Below are 22481 nucleotides of genomic sequence, written 5' to 3'. Positions count from 1 at the left end.
AGAGCAAAGTGGTGAATAGATTCACCAGTGAAAGGAAGGAAGCCAAGATGCTTCAACAGTATTATAAAATTGTGCATGTCACAAAACGCATAAGGAGAACCAATACAGATCAGTGTAGATTCATGGATCCAGACTCCAGTTATCCAATACAAGTTCAGGTAAAAGCAAACAACTCAACTGCTTGTGAGGTAATTGGAGAGCAGACACATGCTCTCCCCCAAGGCATGAGCAACAACAACTGCATACGCAAAATTGGAATGGCCAGAAACAGCACGGGAATCTGAACCATCATAAAATGAATCAATGTCGTCAATAGGGATCTCAGTGAAAACAACATGAGATATAATGATTAAGCCAATCAGTCGTGTACAGTCATTCTTCACCAGGCAGCTGTAGGGAAAAGCAACAGGGTTAAGAAAAATTCAAAACACAAAACACATTAAATAAATATTAGTAATGTTTAGCTATTTCAACAGCTGAGTGAGAGACGTACAGTCCCGGCCTGGTTGATAGAAACATTCACAACCAGGTCAATCACTTCTAAGAGTTCAATTCAGGATTCAGCCATTGCAGCAACAGAATGTAGGCAGGAAACAAGTCCTCATACTACTACATCAAGTTGTTTAAAACTGTAGCCTACAACATAAGTGTCACCGTGATGTATGGTGACTACCGCTGGCATAGAACCATTCTTGTCAAATACTAACAGGTGGAAAAGGCAGGGTGATCGGGTAGGCCCAGACATGGTGCTGACTGAAAAACATATTTAAGCTCCAGGAAGACTTGATCCCCTTATAGAGACTTAACCAACAACTAAGTTCTAACCCTAACCCTAAACAAACAAACACAAACAAAACATCATATGCCATTAAGTGAAGGGTATGGGCATTTCCTGAAAACTTGTGCCCAATCAGTGGAGAGGGAGCGACCCTCAGGATTGACATCATGACAAAGGTACATTATACTAGCCTCACAAGGCTGGGCTCTAAAGAAAAAAAACTGTATGACTTATCAGCAAAACAACCACAATGAAAATAAAATGACAGTCTTGCAGACAATCATTTAGGGGAAACAAAGTATCAACATACGTTATAAATGAGCAGCCCTATGGAAGATTAAAGGGCTTCAGATCGCAAGACAGGGAGTGGAAAAAAACATGGCGAGCCACACTGGACACCATATGGCATCTCAAACCTAATCCAACATTTCTTTTTTTTTTTTCATTTCTTTTTTTTACCCACAGCACAATACAGGACTGTGAATAAGTTTACACAAAGATAAATCAAAACACAAGAAAAACAAATAAAACGCATAATCTACCAGAACGAATACTATAATTGAGAAAGGATGGTTACAAGGTACAAAGGTACTCGTTTATTTTTTTATTACATTTATAACAGTACTTGTCAAAGGTTTTCTCACTGGAAGAATCAATGTATTACATGGGGAGTCACAGGATTCATGGACAGCACCGTGATAAACCAAGGCATCAATACTAGCTGTCAGCTGTTGCACTCAGAGGTCATTGGGATTCATAGGGTGGTCCATGTAAGCTTAAGATGTATTATGATTTGTTCAGTGTTGCATGTCTTATCAATGTCCATTCAAGCCTTTGCCCATAAATCTCCAAAAACTCTGCCAAGGTACAGAGCTTCAGGGAAAAGTGGCAACTGTCATTGAGAAGGAGGAACGATTTCCTGGGCCTGAGACCCAGTTTGAGGCATATTGGCTAGTAGCCGTGTTGGGTCCCCTGCTGGTCATGGCCTCATTCGCATCCAATTCCCCCTTTTCGTTCTTGGTTTTGCCCTCTTCGGAACTCGGTGTTGCCTGTGGCTCAGTCTTCTGGTAATTGTCTTCCTGTGGTAATTCTTGCTTTTCTATCATTTCCTATCGTTTCCTTCAAAACATCCATAACACCTTCATATCATCATCACATCCCGCTTCTTCCAGAGACTTGTAACCTCCCGCCGCTCCAACTCCAATCCCCCACTGCGCCCAGTCGTAAAGTTGCTGTGGCCATACTAAAAGGCCCACATTCCTGTGAGGACAGAGTTAGGCGGGGGAAGGATACAACCTGGCTTTTTTGTCTCATCATCTCAGTTAAACGTTCCACAGTCTTATCTCATTCCATTTCAACATCATTGAAGTGCCATTTTGGCTCGCGTTGGCCTTGGTCTTCAACCAGCTGTTTCCCTCTTAAAACTTTCTGCCAATTCACATCCACTTTCTTTGTGCTTTTCTACTTCATCACATTAACCAAAAACCACACTGTTTAAGGATTTTAGAACTATAGGCCCAAGGCCATCACTCCGTGTCGGGCGTTATGTACAAATACAATACAGATGACGGATTTATACATACATACATCTTCTTCCGCTTCATCCGGGGCCGGGTCGCGGGGGCAGCAGTCTAAGCAGAGATGCCCAGACTTCCCTCTCCACAGACACTTCCTCCAGCTCTTCCGGGGGGACACCGAGGCGTTCCCAGGCCAGCCGGGAGACATAGTCCCTCCAGCATGTCCTAGGTCTTCCCCGGGGTCTCCTCCCGGAGAAGGCGTTCCGGAGGCATCCGAAACAGATGCCCAAGCCACCTCAGCTGACCCCTCTCGATGTGGAGGAGCAGCGGCTCTACTCTGAGCTCCTCCTGGGTGACCGAGCTTCTCACTCTAAGGGATCGCCCAGCCACCCTGTGGAGAAAGCTAATTTCGGCCGCCTGTATCCGAAGCTCACGACCATAGGTGAGAGTAGGAACGTAGATTGACCGGTAAATCGACAGACCGATACATCGACCGCATTACTGCAGAAGCCACACCGATCCGTCTGACGGAATTAGCATTTGCAGAATGTACATACAAGGAATAGTAGCCACTATGAGGTAGTCTAAACATGCAAGGTTGCACAAATTGCTCCAGGAGACTGAAAAATCATAGAATGTCGGTGTATACCACTGTGGCAACTCCAGGTTAATTATGTTTGTTATTTACCTAAGCATGGACTTGAGGGTGGTCAGTATACAGTGGGGAGAACATGCATTTCAAAGGTGCATTGCAGGTTTTCCTACTTACAAAGCATGTAGAGGTCTGTAATTTTTATCATAGGTACACTTCAACTGTGAGGGACAGAATCTAAAACAAAATTAATTTGCATTTTATTGCATGACATAAGTATTTGATCACCTACCAACCAGTAAGAATTCCGGCTCTCACAGACCTGTTAGTTTTTCTTAAAGAAGCCCTCCTGTTCTCCACTCATTACCTGTATTAACTGCACCTGTTTGAACTTGTTACCTGTATAAAATACACCTGTCCACACACTCAATCAAACATACTCCAACCTCTCCACAATGGCCAAGACCAGAGAGCTGTGTAAGGACATCAGGGATAAAGTTTTAGACCTGCACAAGGCTGGGATGGGCTACAGGACAATAGGCAAGCATCTTGGTGAGAAGGCAACAACTGTTGGCGCAATTATTAGAAAATGGAAGAAGTTCAAGATGACGATCTCCCTCAGTCTGTGGCTCCATGCAAGATCTCACCTCGTGGGGTATCAATGATCATGAGGAAGGTGATGGATCAGCCCAGAACTACATGGCAGGACCAGGTCAATGTCCTGAAGAGAGCTGGGACCACAGTCAAGGAAAACCATTAGTAACACACTACGCCGTCATGGATTAAAGTCCTGCAGCGCACGCAAGGTCCCCCTGCTCAAGCCAGCGCATATCAAGGCCCATCTGAAGTTTGCCATTGAACATTTGGATGATCCAGATGAGGAATGGGAGAAGGTCATGTGGTCTTATGAGACAAAAATAGAGCTTTTTGGTCTAAACTCCACTCGCTGTGTTTGGAGGAATAAGAAGGATGAGTACAACCCCAAGAACACCATTCCAACCATGAAGCATGGAGGTGGAAACATCATTCTTTGGGGATGCTTTTCTGCAAAGGGGACAGGACGACTGGACCGTATTGAGGGTAGGGTGAAAGCGGACATGTATTACAAGATCTTAGACAACAACCTCTTTCCCTCAGTAAGAGCATTGAAGATGGGTCGTGGCTGGGTCTTCATGACAATGACCCGAAACACACAGCCAAGGCAACTAAGGAGTGGCTCCGTAAGAAGCATCTCAAGGTCCTGGAGTGGCCTAGCCAGTCTCCAGACCTGTACCCAATAGAAAATCTTTGGAGGGAGCTGAAAGCCCGTATTGCCCAGCGACAGCCCCAAAACCTGAAGGATCTGGAGAAGGTCTATATGGAGGAGTGGGCCAAAATCCCTGCTGCAGTGTGTGCAAACCTGGTCAAGAACTACAGGAAACATATGATCTCCGTAATTGCAAACAAAGGTTTCTGTACCAGAATATTGAGTTCTGCTTTTCTGATGTATATACTTATGTCATGCAATAAAGTGCAAATCAATTATTTAAAAATCATACAATGTGATTCTTTGGATTTTTGTTTTAGATTCTGTCTCTCACCGTTGAAATGTAACTATGAAAATTATTACAGACCTCTACATGCTTTGTAATTAGGAAAACCTGCAAAATCGGCATTGTATCAAATACTTGTTCTCCCCACTGTACTTACACAAATACAATACATTTAACATTGGCCAGTTGATCCTAACTTAAGGCGAGTGTTGGTCATGTTTCATAGTTTAGAGGAGCTCATAATTGCCAGTCCTGCAATTCCGTATATAATTGGAATGGGAAAGCAACCCCAGACGACCGTCATCTCCAGTGCACTATTTTCTTCAGACTAAAATCTTAATTTAGAACTGTCACACATTCAGGTATTAGCACACAGTGATATCTTAGCAAGTTAAAACTATTAACAATTTTGTGACATCTGCCTTTAATCTATTTCAATATTTTATAGTACCAGAACGGGAATGACCCATAACCAATTCAGCCCAGTCCCATTTTGGCTACAGTCCTATTTTGGCTACACCTCAACAGAGAATGGAAATTTATTGTATAGATAATTTGTATTGCCTACATGCTGTGCTATGCTATGCTATGCTATGCTATGCTATGCTATTATTACATATTTTGGTGAGTGCCTAGTCCTTGGCACAGATTTTTTTTCCAGTTCATTTTGTTTTTTTGATCAGATATGAAGAATTTCTGGTACACCAAACCTTGGTATGACCTCTCACATTAAACATTTCAAAACAGTCTGTGCATCGTTGTTTCGTGTTGGAATTACTTCCACCCAACTTGCAAATACAGGTGCTGGTCATAAAATTAGAATATCATTAAAAAGTTGATTTATTTCAGTAATTCCATTCAAAAGTGAAACTTGTATATTATATTCATTCATTTATACACAGACTGATACATTTCAAATTTGTATTTCTTTTAATTGTGATGATTACAACTGACAACTAATGAAAATCCCAAATTCAGTATCTCCAAAAATTTGAATATTACTTAAGACCAATACAAAAAAATTATTTTTAGAAATGTTGGCCAACTGAAAAGTATGAACATGAAAAGTATGAGCATGTATAACAATAATAATTAATTATAATAATTAGTTGGGGCTCCTTTTGTCTGAATTACTGCAGCAATGCGGCGTGGCATGGAGTCGATCAGTCTGTGGCACTGCTCAGGTGTTATGAGAGCCCAGGTTGCTCTGATAGTGGCCTTCAGCTCTTCTGCATTGTTGGGTCTGGCGTATCGCATCTTCCTCGTCACAACACCCCATAGATTTTCTATAGGGTTAAGGTCAGGCGAGTTTGCTGGCCAATTAAGAACAGGGATACCATGGTCCTTAAACCAGGTACTGGTAGCTTTGGCACTGTGTGCAGATGCCAAGTCCTGTTGGAAAATGAAATCTGCTATAAAATTGGTCAGCAGCAGGAAGCATGAAGTGCTCTAAAACATCCTGGTAGATGGCTGTGTTGACCTTGGACCTCAGAAAACACAATGGACCAACACCAGCAGATGACATGGCACCCCAAACCATCACTGACTGTGGAAACTTTACACTGGACTTTAAGCAACGTGGATTCTGTGCCTCTCCTCTCTTCTTCCAGACTCTGGGACCTTGATTTCCAAAGGAAATGCATAATGTACTTTCATCAGAGAACATAACTCAGCAGCAGTCCAGTCCTTTTTGTCTTTAGCCCAGACGAGACGCTTCTGACACTGTGTCTTGTTCAAGAGTGGCTTGACACAAGGAATGCGACAGCTGAAACCCATGTCTAGCTTACGTCTGTGCGTGGTGGTTCTTGAAGCACTGACTCTAGCTGCAGTCCACTCTTTGTGAATCTCCCCCACATTTTTGAATGCGTTTTGTTTCACAATCCTCTCCAGGGTGCGGTTATCCCTATTGCTTGTACACTTTTGTCTATCACATCTTTTCCTTCCCTTTACCTCTCTATTAATGTGCTTGGACACAGAGCTCTGTGAACAGCCAGCCTCTTTAGCTATGACCTTTTACGTCTTGCCCTCCTTGTCCAAGGTGTCAATGGTCGTCTTTTGGACAGCTGTCAAGTCAGCAGTCTTCCCCATGATTGTGTAGCCTAAAAATCTAGACTGAGAGACCATTTAAAGGCATTTGCAGGTGTTTTGAGTTAATTAGCTGATTAGAGTGTTGGACCAGGTGTCTTCAATATTGAACCTTTTCACAATATTCAAATTTTCTGAGATATTGAATTTGGGGTTTTCATTAGTTGTCAGTTATAATCATCAAAATTAAAAGAAATAAACACTTGAAATATATCAGTCGGTGTGGAATGAATGCATTCATTAAACAAGTCTCACTTTTTGAATGGAATTACTGAAATAAATCCACTTTTTGATGATATTATAATTTTATGACCAGCACCTGTATGTCTATTATTACCAAGAAATAGCCTCCAGCCCTCTGTCATTTCAATACTTTCTATTTGTAAATTTGGACCATGTGGTGTGGATGTTTTACCTTGCTTTACAGGGTCTGTTTTCTGTTTGTTGCGTACCTTAGATTGGGCTTTCCCTTCCGATTTATGACATGCTTTGCGAAGTCCTGGAGCAAACCAAAGTTTACCTATGCTAGCTATCATTCCCCCTTTTCCCGTGTGGCACTCTATGAGCCACTCTATGAGCCACTCTATGAGCCACTCTATGAGCCACTCTATGAGCCACTCTATGAGCCACTCTATGAGCCACTCTATGAGCCACTCTATGAGCCACTCTATGAGCCACTCTATGAGCCATTCAGAAAGACTGGGCAGAAGTGAGACTGGTGCAACGGGTTTACAGGACAGGTGTCTAAAGATCCCGTCGGTACCAGCTGCACAGCCGGTTGTCACCCAGTTTTGTTTGTTAGCCTCGGCGACAGAGGTCTGCAGGTGATGGATATGGTCAACAGTGTAACATGGACACAGACTGACATGTTTGGTAGCATAAAAACTATATTAAAAATAAAAGTGATATGTGCGTGAGAATTAACCAGCATATGTGGTGTAAGTATGGCAATTGCCACTCTTTGTGTTTATTTGAAGATTACAGAAAAAACTTTCCAAATATAATGCATACTCAATATTGCACACTATTATATTCAATGTATTTGTTGTTGGTGCTGAATCTCCGTCAAATAGCCAACAGGTGGTGCCAAAGAAGAATAGAGAGCCATGTCGTAATTTAAATGTCCGGCTATACCATTACAAGCCTGAATGGTTTATATTCATAATAATTAGTCACATACACCTTTTGCTATAATTTTCAACAGAACACAAAAATAAATAACACAAATGTGGTGGTGCGATAATAAAGAATGCAACCCAATCATTTGTTTTATTGGGCACACACATTCTCATTCTCACACACATCCAGTCTCCAACTGCACACAAACAAAACATTCTTTGCTCACTTGCTCACACACAAACACTCATTCAAGGTTCACCATTCATACTTCTGTTTAACAGTTTAGAGATTTTTTGTTCCCAAACCTAACAATTTTGGGTATCCTCAACCTAGCGTATCTTTGGATAGGGTTACTCACCTAGCTTTTTTGGGTATCCTCAACATAGCGTATCTTTGGATAATCTTATTTGAAATAGTTAATTTAGTTCGTTTTTTTAGGACCAGCCTTGTTTTTGGGAACTCCGTATTGGCTATACTATACTGTTTAGGAGCTTTTATCAAATAATCAGTTTTTATAAGTATTTAACCAGCTCCCTCACTATTGGTGTAATGAGATCTCGGGGCTATCCCAGTGAGAAATCGCTGGCACGCCACTGGCAGCTATAATGTTGTACAGCCAGCAGGCCACCAGCTTTTGCCGCTTTTCTCCTGATCTCAATTTGCATAAGCTAATTTACATCTCACGCGGCTTTCCACCAGCGGCCCTACTGCGTTACGCTGGCGTGCAAACTAGAAGGAACATTAATTTTAGGGGGGGTGTGTGGCATCCCACTCCTAATCTTCAAATGTCTCCTGATGGAGCTGCTTTGGCAGTTAAGGTGCATTCAGAGAAAGCAACTGGGCTGCGTTCAAGGGCCCCGTTTAACACCCAAGGACCAGGTGGTTCTACCTGGGGCGTTTGCCTGATGCTGATACAGGAGAGGGTGTGTTCACGCCACACTATTCATCAAAGCACAAATATGAGAATGTATCTAATGGTAGTTCCAGCAAAAAATATCAAGAATCTGCAACAGAATCTTCACACATTAATTTAAGCAATGCCCCTGTTAGTCTAAATAGAAGGAACAGACGGAACAGCTGATCTTAGAACAGAGTCATTGAAAAATACATAAATAGAAATTAAGATTAATGTTAGACCCCAATATACTGTATCTTTGTTAGACATTATGGTATTGTCTGAGCTAACAACATTGATAGAAATCATATGTTATAGCATTTAAACCAAAAACTGAATATATTTATTCAATTTTCAACTAATTATATAATAATTGTCCTGATGATTAGTGGGTTTACAGTATTGAATGTTTGTTGAACACTTGAGGAGAAAGATCACCAGATTGTAATGGACTCTCAGTTTTGATGATCTACATGAATAATGGTTGATGAGAAGACAAGAATCTTATTTGCATAGTGATGATGCTCTGTATAGACAGCACATGATTCAGTGATCTGGGAGTGTTTATAACCCTGTGAGTTTAACACTTCATGACTGAGATCTGTCCTTCATAACAACTGAACCCACAACAACAATGACATTTGTAACCATCTTTATCTGGACACTTGCTTTCTGCTTCAAGGGTAAGATTTTTTACATGTATTGTTATAATTCAATCTACACAAGGAAAATTTTTTCAGGACAATGTATTTCTGTATTTTTTTTTCTAATATTGGTATATTTATTTTATTTTACAGAATCCAGAGGTCAGGTCATTGTGACTCAGACTCCTGTAGTTGAAGCTGTTCTCCCAGGACAGACAGTCTCTCTGAAATGAAGAACCAGCAGTGATGTTTATCTGGCAGGGACCTCTAACACTCGTATGGCTTGGTATCAACAGAAACCTGGAGGAGCTCCTAAACTCCTAATTTACAATGCAAAGCCTGGGATTGCATCTAGATTTAGTGGCAGTGGAGATTATACTGACTTCACTCTGACCATCAGTGGAGTCCAGGCTGAAGATACAGGAGATTACTACTGTCAGAGTTTTCACTATCCCAACAGTGTATATGTGTTCACATGGTGACACTGAGCCTTACAAAAACCTCCCTCAGTCAGAATGTACAGTGATTGAACTGTTACAGCTGGGACCTACTGCAGGTGTTGAGGGGGAAGAGACAGTGACATGGAACACTGGTCAGTAGAGGTCAACATTAAATAAGATTAGAAAGGGTCATTCATATCACACGTTCTCCATCATCATTATAATCACACATGATGGTTGTGACCAGCGTAGGAATTTCACGGCAGCCAAGGCTGTCATTGCCCTTCGCTTTGGCTATGATGCCCCGAAAATCATTGTATGACCTACGGCCACCATGGCCTTTGTGCCCCTGCCACTGTGAAAAACCTGCGGTCAGCATTTTGTTTGAAAGTTTATTTGTAGTACACAACTGAAAACGACCACAAGAACGGACTTCATGCAGGTAAGCAAGCTAGATAGTTATTGATAGGTAACCGACTTATTTAGTGATTACCTGAATCAAATCTCTGAGCAACTGGGAGATGGGAGATTTCTGACCTCGATTGGGAGAATACACCTGACTGTGAGATCTGAGATTTCTGACCTCGAATAGGAGGCCTTGCCCCTAAAATGACGGAATTCCAAGCCTGGTTGTGAATTGATACATGGTGTAAAACTTCACCTATAAACCAGTTTAAAAAGTTTTAAAAGTTTTGAAACACACTACCACTCAGGAGACACCACAACAATGACATTTGACACCAAAGTCATCGTACTTCCTCATAATACTACCTCATAATCACCGGAACCCCCCGTCTCAGTTCCAAGGTGTTACGCTGGTATATTATTGTGCTGGGGGATATGAGGAATGCACTACTAACTTTTTTTCAGTCTCCTCCAGTTTTACATTTTAGGAGGAGATTTAGTCCTGGTCCACACCTGCGGATTACCTGGTTTGGGGGGCCCGTTGCTGTCCCTGTCCTTGTCCACCTGGTCATCTGTGAACTGTAACATTTGACATGATCTGAAAGTTATTTGTTTTAGAATTTGTTGTTATTGGTCTTCACTCTGAATTTTTATTGTGGACTTCTATTCTTTACATGTATCAAATATGTTCACTAGATGTTCATCTTATTCCAAGGAAGTTGAGAAGAAAGTAATTGTCATGAAAATGTGGTACTAATAATATTATGTGTGAACATTGTTAATGGTATGATCACATTCATGAGTGTCAGGATATAATAATTGTTTAATGTATTAATTGTCAGGATATTAATAATGCCGTGACAGGGAGAGCCAACACCCTCTGCAGTTGAAGCTGTTCTCCCAGGACAGACAGTCTTTCTGAAATGTAGAATCAGTAGTAATGTGGATGGTAATTGTACCAATGGACAGTCATGGGGCCATCAGTGTCTAACCTGGTACCAACAGAAACCAGGACAAAACCCCAAACTCCTGATCCTCCCAGGAAACACACTCCATTCTGGGTCCTCATCTAGGTAAATTATCATATTTTCTCCATCATCATTATCATCATTGTAGTCATTATTATATAAAAATATTGTAATCAGGACCGACTCTGTTTAGCTTCATATACAAACCATCAGCGGGATGCAGGGTCCTATGTTGTTGTCATCATCATCATGTTTGTGACTTGTTACATTTGTCATGTTATAAAAGTGCATCAACCAAGTTACTGACAGTATTGAAACACACATTATCACTGTACATAAGTGAAGGTGATTATCTGCCATTTAATGAACTGTTATCATGAACAGGCTACAAGTCACAGTTGATGAGGCAGGACACAAGCGCTGAGACAACAGGGACATTTAATGAAATAATTTGAACTATAACCAAAGGAAAATAGACTGAAACAGAAAGTGTACACAAAACAAAGACAGACCAGACACACTGGCCCTCATTTATCAAAAGTGCGTATACCAAATTTCCAGCGTACACCTGGCGTACACCCAAAACCACAGTGACTTTGAGATTTATCAATATGGACGTTGGCGTACGGCACTCTCAAATCCTACGCCAGCTCAGGAGGTGGTGTACGCACGTTTTGAGTTCGTGCGGAAATGCGCAGGAAAAAAAATCCTAACGCACTGACAAACTAAAAGATATGATATATTATGACCCACTGTAAAAAAAAAACAACAACATAATTACAAACTTCAGTGTTTATTTTTGTGCAACATGGACTTCAAGGTTTAATTTGTGTGACTTTACCAAAGCATTTGATTTATATGTATTCCTTCAGATGCGGTTGCGCATGGACTGGGTTCAGTAATAAAAGGGTTTTAATGACCAAAATATAATTCAGACTGACAAAATAATAAAAATGACATTCTTCTTCTTTTAAATAATAATAGAAATAATAATAATAATAAATATAATGAAATAATAAGACGAATATTACAAATTGTCATGCAATTATTCATGTGAATGAATGGTACTCCACATCACATCATCATCTTTTATTCCGCTTTTTAAACTGCCAAATGAAACAATTTTATTTATTTCTACCTCCCTGGTGATCGTCTCAATCTCCACGTCAGAGAAGTTTCTCTTTTTTGCCGTCTTCCGTGTGTCCATGGCGTAAAATGAGGGCGTGGGGGAAGTGGAGACTTGAATATATAGGGGCGTGTTATTCTAATGAAGATCGTTTTCAGTCACGGAATTTATCAAGGGCAGGTATTGCGTACACCTGGATTGTAAAGGTACGCACAGCTTCATAAATCAGTGAGAGGAGGTGAGAGGAGTGTAAGCAAAATCTTACGCCAACATATACGCCCGTTTCTACGCTAGAATGATAAATGAGGGCCACTGGGAATGGAGGAACTTACATAGGAACAGTGGTTATGGAAACAGGTGAGGGTGATTAACAACAGAACAGGTGTCTGTGATCCAAACCAGGGAGAGAGGGCATTGGATCTCACTGGCACGACAAGCCTGCTATGCCAGGATGTGACATTATGCTGGTCTGAACACAAGACACATGTACAGTATATACACTGTCTAATATGGACCCATTGAGGGGATTTCAGAAGTTGAACATTCTCAACTGTTGGACTGGTGGCTGTGGGAGTGAAACTAAGATTTACATAGACAGGGTTGGGTGGTTCTACATGTCCCAGAATAGAGCAGCACTGTCACCAGATGTTCACCCTGTTCCCAGGAGGTTGGAGGTAGAGAAAACTGTCACTATCTTTAAGTTGTGATATGAGTTATAAAATATAATTAGCTAAATAAAGGTGTGATTATCACACTTTTGAGAGACAAAGAAATTGAATAATTGTTCTTATTGTTCTAATTAAACTCTATTCACTCATGTCTTTTAGTTAAGAATATCAGAAACATTCAGAAATAGATGAATACAAAGAGTACATGTCATCATGTGGCCTGACATCTGCTGTTAATCTGTGAACATGTTAGTATCTTCCAGGTAAGGATATAAACAATAAGCTAAGACATATGTTTTCAAATAAACCACATTAATCTGGCTTTATTATTATTTATTTGTCAATAAAGTAAATTTGAATTTAATGAAAAAACATTTATTTTCTACTAAGGCAAATCTTTATTTTCAACTATTTATCAATGCATAAATTGTTAACATTTTAGTATATTGTGTTAGTATTAACTATTTATTGAAGACAATGAGGTTCCAAGCAAGAACTTGAAAAATAATTAAGACATTTAACTTTTCAAATAAACCACATCTGGCTTTATTATTATTTAATTGTCATTCAATATTTGTAAATAAAATAAACATGAATTCAATGAAAGACAACAACTTATATTTCCTACAAAGGGAAATCTTTATTTTCATCAACGCATAAAAGCAAATGTGTGTTATAATAGTACAAGCAGACCATATCATATCTATCAAATGGCCATCTACCAGAGAGGATAGACACATGAACTCATGCAAAGCTCCCTGTTAGTCTACATGAAAGTGATCAATAAGACAAAACATTAAATGTCAAAACAGAGTAAAAGCCAAAGAACCAGCAGCCTCTCTTCACAAGGCTATGTGACAGACAGATCCTAACCAGAACATTCATCCCTCTTCAGGATCTTGATGACTGGAGTCTGGGAGCTCTTCTGGGCTTCACAGGTCACCTCTCCCACCTTGTTCCACTCCTGGGCAGTGAGAGTCAGGGTGCTGCTCCAGCTGTACAGACCATCCTTCTCCAGGACCTTGGAACTGGACTTCTGATTCTTGTTGTTCCCGTCCACTTTCCAACTCAAGGTCCAGTCTGAGGGGAAGCCCTTGTTGGCCAGACACATCAGTGTGGCTGTTGTTGTACTGGACAGCTCCTCACTAGAGGGGGGCAGGATGGTCAGGGTGGGAGCAGTGTTACCTGGAACAAAGAGAACACATCAACTGCATCAACTAAAGGCTAAAATACAGCTCTGGAAAAAAAGAGACCACTTTTTCTTTCCATTCCAAAAAAGTCGAAAAGGAAGGTTTTGAGTGAGGAATAGAAGGGTTAAAATTTAGAGGCCACTCCAAATTTAACGCTTCTCTTCCTCACTCAAAACTTTCTTTTTCAACTTTTTGGACAGGAAAGAATAAGGTGCAGTGGTCTGTATTTATTAAAGCAATTCACATTAATTGAATATTATAATTGGTGAAAGGTAAGAGCATATGTCATGAAATTAGTACTATACAAAGTTGATTTATGAAACATGCAAGTATACAATTATTTTTTTTACTCCCTAACTATTGAGCCCCTTTCACAAACAACTATGACTTCAAAAACCGACACATTACGTTTTTAAGGCTTCAAAAATTCAAATCAGATACAAATAAACTAGCAATTTATTGTTTTTAAACAATGTATTTATTATTATAATTTGATATACATTTTAAATTCAAAGCACAATAGAAAAAAAGATCTCCAATTCTAAAATGTGAACCTGTTTTCTCACACAAATTGAGAAACTTAAAACCTTCCAATGATAAACAAATATAAAGAAGACCTTGTTACTTACTTCCAACATCAAGTCTGGTGCCGCCACCAAAAGTGTACCACAGTGATACAATCCCTACTACTGCTCATACAAAAACCTCCTGCTCATTAGACAAGCTGAATTTCTTTAGACTGAAATTGACTATATTATTAACACTTGTGAAAAACCTCATCATCTTCTAAATTTCCATTGAATTCTTTATATTTTGCCTTCCCTAACACTGACCAAAAACATATATTTTAAAACATATCGACATCTGTACAGTATGTTTATTCATACAACTAATAAAACATGTAAGCTGATCCCCTATTATCTTTAAAATAATGCTGTTACATTTTGATCAAATTAAGTAGATTGAATAACATTCATATTTAAATGTGCCTCATTATAATAAGCAATTGTAAATATTCTGGATCAATTAAACATTTTTAATTACTCAATATCAAGGCCAAATTAACAAAACAAGACCAAAGCATGGAAAAAACATCAACATGTGAAGAAAGAAGTTAATTGTCTTATTTACTTACTTCCAACATCAAGTCTGGTGCCGCCACCAAAAGGGTACCACAGTGATACAATCCCTATTACTGCTCATACAAAAACCTCTCTGTGATGATACAGCTGTAACAGTGAAGATCACTCATGTAGAATCCCATTTAACACAAATATGTTTTAATATCTTCCAGGATAGAAAGGACACTTCATATGGACAATTTCCATAAAAGGAAATATATATTTTAATCCAGATATTCATATTTGTTCCTTCTAATGTTTATCTGGTATCCCTCTATCTTGTAGGTACAGTCCAGTATTAGATTCCGTGTTTGTATTCCTCCATATGGTCCATAAAGAGAACCTTTATTAAAGATTCCTTTATTAAAGATGTTGATCTCTAATTTAACATTGGAGGTAAAGTCACAGGGGACTAACAACACTGTCAGAGGAATCATACCAACATACATTTAGAGAAGTAGCTGATTCATTTGAGGAACTTATAACAGAGGCCAGTCTTGTGTGACCAGGTATATTTGATCAACAGAAAAAAAGAGTCATACAATTTAAAATCTATTACTGACCTTAATAGAATATGACCTGTTTGAAGTTATAAAATGTCAAAGACATTCTAATAATGGGATTCTACACTGAAATTGATTAGACACCATAATATGCATAACGCATCTACCAAGAGGCTCTTATAGTGTTTATAACCTTGTGAATTTAATACTACATGACTGAGACCTGTCCTTCATGACAACTGAACACACAACAACCATGACCTTCATATCCATCTTCATCTGGACACTTGCTTTCTGCTTTCAGGTTGTAAAAGTAGTTACTTCTCCACAAAGGAATTTACACTCACCTTAAGGATTATTAGGAACACCATACTGATACTGTGTTTGACTTTTCGCATTCAGAACTGCCTTATTTCTACGTGGCATTGATTCAACAAGGTGCTGAAAGCATTCTTTAGAAATGTTGGCCCATTTTGATAGGATAGCATCTTGCAGTTGGTGGAGATTTGTGGGATGCACATCCAGGGAAGCTCCTGTTCCACCACAACCCAAATATGCTCTATTGGGTTGAGATCTGGTGACTGTGTGGGCAATTTCAATACATTGTCATGTTCAAGAAACCAATTTGAAATGATTTGAGCTTTGTGACATGGTGCATTATCCTGCTGGAAGTAGCCATCAGAGGATGGGAACATGGTGGACATAAAGGGATGGACATGGTCAGAAACAATGCTCAGGTAGGCCGTGGCATTTAAACGATGCCCAATTGGCACTAAGGGGCACTAAGTGTGCCAAGAAAACATCCCCCACACCATTACACCACCACCACCACAAGCCTGCACAGTGGTAACAAGGCATGATGGATCCATGTTCTCATTCTGTTTATGCCAATTTCTGACTCTACCATTTGAATGTCTCAAGAGAAATCGAGACTCATCAGACCAGGCAACATTCTTCCAGTCTTCAAATGTCCAATTTTGGTGATCTTGTGCAAACTGTAGCCTCTTTTTCCTATTTGTAGTGGAGATGAGTGGTACCCGGTGGGGGCTTCTGCTGTTGTAGCCCATCCGCCTCAAGGTTGTGCGTGTTGTGGCTTCACAAATGCTTTGCTGCATACCTCGGTTGTAACAAGTGGTTATTTTCAGTTTCAGACATTCAGTTTGGAGTTCAGGAGATTGTCTTGACCAGGACCACACCCCTAAATGCATTGAAGCAACTGCCATGTGATTGGTTTATTATATAATTGCATTAATGAGAAATTTAACAGGTGTTCCTAATAATCCTTTAGGTGAGTGTACATTGAAGGGTGTGTCTACCTAGCAAAGATCAGGTTTCCAAGACAGTAAGATTGATGGTGATTTAATCGATCAGAACTCTTAAAAGAGGAAGTACAGAGACAAATTTCTCTTGGCATAATTAACAGATTATTTGCAAATAGAGAGACACTTCAAATGCTTACAAAATAATCGTCCGATGAGTCTCTAACTTAATACATGACAATCATCAGTACTTATAGTGGAAACAGGGGTGTGGTAAGATGCCACATATCTGTCCTAACTTGACAGATCATGTTCCACTTTGTTCTATCACATTCCTAGGTTTCACCCAAGTGGTCAAGCTGTCCTTTCCCTCATGGGTAACATTCTCAACTTTAGAAGTGGACTAACAGCATCTGGAAAAACAATGGATTGACACTAATAGGTTATACTGATTTATTAGTAACCCTATAATCTGCTGATTCCAGTCAAAGATGCCCCCTAGACAAATACCAGATCCCCCTCTCCTACATTCCTTTTCTCATCCAAACATGGAGACTCAGTACCTTTAACTAGTAACCCTTTTATACATGTATAGGACCAAGTATAGATCAGTTCAAGAATTTCCACAACATAACCCCCATGCCAAATGGTCAGTGTAAACATTCCTGGGGTTATCAGAGCGCAATTTACAGAGAGAATCTAAACAGAGATGTTTCTGTTGTTCTCATTATCTAGGCACATCCACTTCCACTTGTTAATGCTCAGATTCCACAACAGCAACCTCAAATGGTCAATGTAAACATTCCTGTGGTTATCATAGCCCAACCTACAGAGAAAATCTAAACAGAGATGTTTCTGTTGTTCTCATTGTAAAAACTTCTCAGAGTCTGGTATAAAATGTGATTATTTCAGCCCCCAAAATATTATCTCTAATGCTATGAAATACATACAAAACAAGTTGTCATACTAATAGGAAAACAAGATAGAACCCACTACTACCATGGCAACCATAGTTCTAAGTCAGAGTTAACAGACCTCCTGATCTGAGCTACCCCCAGTCCCTGTCCTACACAAATGGAAGAATACAGCCAATTGAACAGGGTCGTAGATAAGATAAGGTTGAGGCCTGGCGCCTTGGTTGTGGCCCTAATCACTTCTAAGAACAGGGCATGCTGACCCATGTCTTCTTCTATATGTGGCAACCATGAACAGTCTAAAGCAATTTCAGCCCTAATCTAAAACAGTCCATATATTACAGTTCATTTGCAGAATAACGGATAAATAAGAATAGGGTAATAAATTAATCTTGAACACCTCCTAGCTGGATCTGGCCATATCACTTTGTCCACATCAAAGGCTATGTCCTCCTAGCTGGATCTGGTTATATCACTTTGTCCACATCAAAGGCTATGTCCTCCTAGCTGGATCTGGTGATATCACTTTGTCCCTATCAAAGACTATGTCTTCCTAGCTGAATCTGGCCATAGCACTTTGTCCACATCAAAGGCTATGTCCTCTCACAAGACAGCGAGAGAAGAGTCTTTTTGAATGGCAAATCCATCCTTGCACAGACTCTGCATTAATTTGGTCACTGGCCTCCTCCATGGCTTGAATTATGGGTATCCCATGTACCCTTCTACCTCTACCTCTTCTAGGTCTACCTTCTAGGTCTACCTCTTCCTCTTCCTCTTCCTCTCTCAATGTCAACCCATGGTTTACAACATGGACCACATCCTCTCCCAGGTCTACTTCTTCCTCTTCCTCTTCCTCTTCCTCTTCCTCTCTCAATGTCAACCCATGGTTTACAACATGGACCACATCCTCCTCCAGGTCTACCTCTACTTCTTCCTCTCCGTACTCCTCTACCTCCGCGGGCTCCCCTCTCTTCCTCACTCCCCCTCTTCCACTTACTGCAACGTTGCCGTCCATTTTTATTGAAGACGTAAACTCACCTGTTGCCTTTTTATAATATTTTAGCCTGATTGGTAAGTTACAGTTAAATGCTTTAATTGTTTAAACACCTGACGGCTGTGTTTGGTTCATAGGTGTGGTATTTGGAAAGGCAGTGCCTTGAAATGGCAATAAAGTGACATCATGCTAGACTTCCATGTCTAATCTAGAGAAGTGTGTTTGGTGTTTTGCAAAACTGTTTGTTGTATTGCAAAAAGAGTGAGGCTGAGAATGTGCTTATAGTTGTGCAGACCTGGGCTGAGGTCTTTCTCCTTGAGGGTCAGGATTCACTAACTGTGTTATTTATAATTTTAGTGTGTAAGCAAACCAAAAACTGTAAATAGAGGGAGACAAGAAATCATTCAAGCCAGCTGTGGTTTATTAGGAGTAGCTTTGTCACCACCTCCCAGTAAATGTCACTGTTGGTCCATCTTTCCCAGACTGGCCACTGATCTCCCACAGCTGACTGTGTAAATGTAATAGTTCCGCTATATAAGCCTACATCAACAGGTCAGCTTGTACACATAACTCAAAGTAAAAGAAATGCAGATAAAAATAAATACATTATGACATATTTAAACGTGGTTTCTTATCAAATTAAAACTATTATTTTATGGAACTTAAATTATGCAACTGTCTCTGCTGGCAGCTACACAGTTGATTATTTCAAGTTTAATTACGTGGATCCACAGGAACAATCATCATGGCAAATAGAATACAAGTAGAGAGACCAACATAGAGTAAGTCATGACAGAATGTTCTGATTATTTCAAGTTTAAAGCTTATATCCTCCTCCAACAGTACAGATGACGGAATTAGCATTTGCAGAATGTACGTCCAAGGCATAGTAGCCACTATGATGTAGTGTAAAAATGCAAGGTTGCACAAATAGCTCCAGGAGACAGAATATCATAGAATGTCGGTTGCCCAGACAACCCGGTCAAAGACTGATATATAACAATCTGGACAGTTACTATATGGGGACTTAAGTTGACTATGCTCTTCTCAATAAGGAATAGAGCTCTGTTCACCTGTAGGATGTAAGCAATAATAATGTTAAAGAGCTTCCTCCAGAGGCCTGTTTCTCTTACTGCTGAAAGGAGCCAAGGCCCTGCTCAGCCAACATTCCATTCATCACTGCCCCTGAACACAAGACACTGGCCTTATAAGTTGGAGAAAGAGAGAGAGATTAGTTTGTCAGCATATGTGTAAATGATCAAACATACAGAGTACAAAACCCTTCTATAAAATAATGAATGAATAAGATTGCCAATACATTCATTTTCTACAATTCCTCCCTTTTGTCCCCAAAGGGACAATAAACTAATTAATTTATTGTCAAAACTTCCTGGCCTTAAGGATCAGGAGGTTACTGTTACTTTCAAGTTTAATTATCAAATACTGACAATCAAGGTTACAAAGATCAATGTTCAATTCATACCAGATGTGGATATCCTCATCTTCCTCCACGGGGTCCATCCTCCATCGTAGTCGTCCTGCAGGTTTGCCACACTGGGCCAAGGCCCCTTCTGGGTTTGATGTATAACACTGTGGCAACTCCAGGTTAATTATGTGTGTTATTTACCTAAACATGGACTTGTGAGGGTGGTCAGTATTCAGTGGGGAGAACAGGTATTTGATAGACTGCCGATTTTGCAGGTTTTCCTACTTACAAAACATGTAGAGGTCTGTAATTTTTATCATAAGAACACTTCAACTGTGAGAGACAAAAATCCAGAAAATCTAATTGTATGATTTTTAAATAATTAATTTGCATTTTATTGCATGACGTAAGTATTTGATTACTTACCAACCAGTAAGAATTCTGGCTCTCACAGACCTGTTAGTTTTCCTTTAAGAAGCCCCCCTGTTCTCCACTCATTACCTGTATTAACTGCACCTGTTTGAACTCGTTGCCTGTATAAAAGACACCTGTCCACACACTCAATCAAACAGACTCTCCACAATGGCCAAGACCAGAGAGCTGTGTAAGGATATCAGGGCTAAAATTGTAGACCTGCACAAGGCTGGGATGGGCTACAGGACAATAGGCAAGCAGCTTGGTGAGAAGGCAACAACTGTTGGCGCAATTATTAGAAAATGGAAGAAGTTCAAGATGACGGTCAATCTCCCTCAGTCTGGGGCTCCATGCAAGATCTCACCTCGTTGGGCATCAGTGATCATGAGGAAGGTGAGGGATCAGCCCAGAACTACATGGCAGGACCTGGTGAATGACCTGAAGAGAGCTGGGGCCAGTCTCAAACCATTTGTAACACACTACGCCGTCATGGATTAAAATCCTGCAGCGCACGCAAGGTCCCCCTGCTCAAGCCAGCGCATGTCCAGGCCCATCTGAAGTTTGCCAATGACCATCTGGATGTTCCAGAGGAGGAATGGGAGAAGGTCATGTGGTCTGATGAGTCAAAAATATATATTTTTGGTCTAAACTCCACTAGCCGTGTTTGGAGGAAGAAGAAGGATTACTTCCCTCAGCAAGAGCATTGAAGATGGGTCGTGGCAGGGTCTTCCAGCATGACAACGACCTGAAACACACAGACAGGGCAACTAAGGAGTGGCTCCATAAGAAGCATCTCAAGGTCCTGGAGTGGCCTAGCCAGTCTCCAGACCTGAAACCAAAAGAACATCTTTGGAGGGAGCTGCCCAGCGACAGCTCCGAAACCTAAAGGATCTGGAGGATCTGAATCTGTCTGTATGGAGGAGTGGGCCAAAATCCCTGTTGCAGTGTGTGCAAATCTGGTCAAGAACTATAGGAAACATATGATCTCTGTAATTGCAAACAAAGGTTTCTGTACCAGAATATTGAGTTCTGCTTTTCTGATGTATCAAATACTTACACTTGCCTAAAGGATTATTAGGAACACCTGTTCAATTTCTCATTAATGCAATTATCTAATCAACCAATCACATGGCAGTTGCTTCAATGCATTTAGGGGTGTGGTCCTGGTCAAGACAATCTCCTGAACTCCAAACTGAATGTCAGAATGGGAAAGAAAGGTGATTTAAGCAATTTTGAGCGTGGCATGGTTGTTGGTATTTCACAATCTGCTCAGTTACTGGGATTTTCACGCACAACCATTTCTAGGGTTTACAAAGAATGATGTGAAAAGGGAAAAACATCCAGTATGCGGCAGTCCTGTGGGTGAAAATGCCTTGTTGATGCTAGAGGTCAGAGGAGAATGGGCCGACTGATTCAAGCTGATAGAAGAGCAACTTTGACTAAAATAACCACTCTTTACAACCGAGGTATGCAGCAAAGCAATTGTGAAGCCACAACATGCACAGCCTTGAGGCGGCTTGGCTACAACAGCAGAAGACCCCACCGGGTACCACTCATCTCCACTACAAATAGGAAAAAGAGGCTACAATTTGCACGAGCTCACCAAAATTGGACAGTTGAAGACTGGAAGAATGTTGCCTGGTCTGATGAGTCTCGATTTCTGTTGAGACATTCAGATGGTAGAGTCAGAATTTGGCATAAACAGAATGAGAACATGGATCAATCATGCCTTGTTACCACTGTGCTGGCTGCTGGTGATGGTGTAATGGTGTGGGGGATGTTTTCTTGGCACACTTTAGGCCCCTTAGTGCTAATTGGGCATCGTTAAAATGCCACGGCCTACCTGAGCAATGTTTCTGACCATGTCCATCCCTTTATGACCACCATGTAC

The 22481-nt window shown here is 40.4% G+C and overlaps 1 protein-coding gene and 1 gene segment (V, D, J or C); both read right to left on the bottom strand.

The window, feature by feature from the left end:
• LOC105009329 (Ig kappa chain V-III region MOPC 63) overlaps positions 1 to 22481 on the bottom strand; it is a 784483-nt gene that overhangs the window by 104287 nt on the left and 657715 nt on the right. The gene's annotated exons all lie outside the window — the stretch shown is intronic.
• LOC117593626 lies at positions 13385 to 15196 on the bottom strand. The segment is given in 2 exon segments: positions 13385 to 13954; positions 15095 to 15196. A coding segment is annotated over 1 exon segment (243 nt).

The sequence above is a fragment of the Esox lucius genome, chromosome 21 (assembly GCF_011004845.1).
Source record: "Esox lucius isolate fEsoLuc1 chromosome 21, fEsoLuc1.pri, whole genome shotgun sequence".
Lineage (NCBI taxonomy): Eukaryota > Metazoa > Chordata > Actinopteri > Esociformes > Esocidae > Esox > Esox lucius.
Note: the sequence above shows the minus strand (reverse complement) of the source record. Positions and strands in the feature narration are given on the sequence as shown.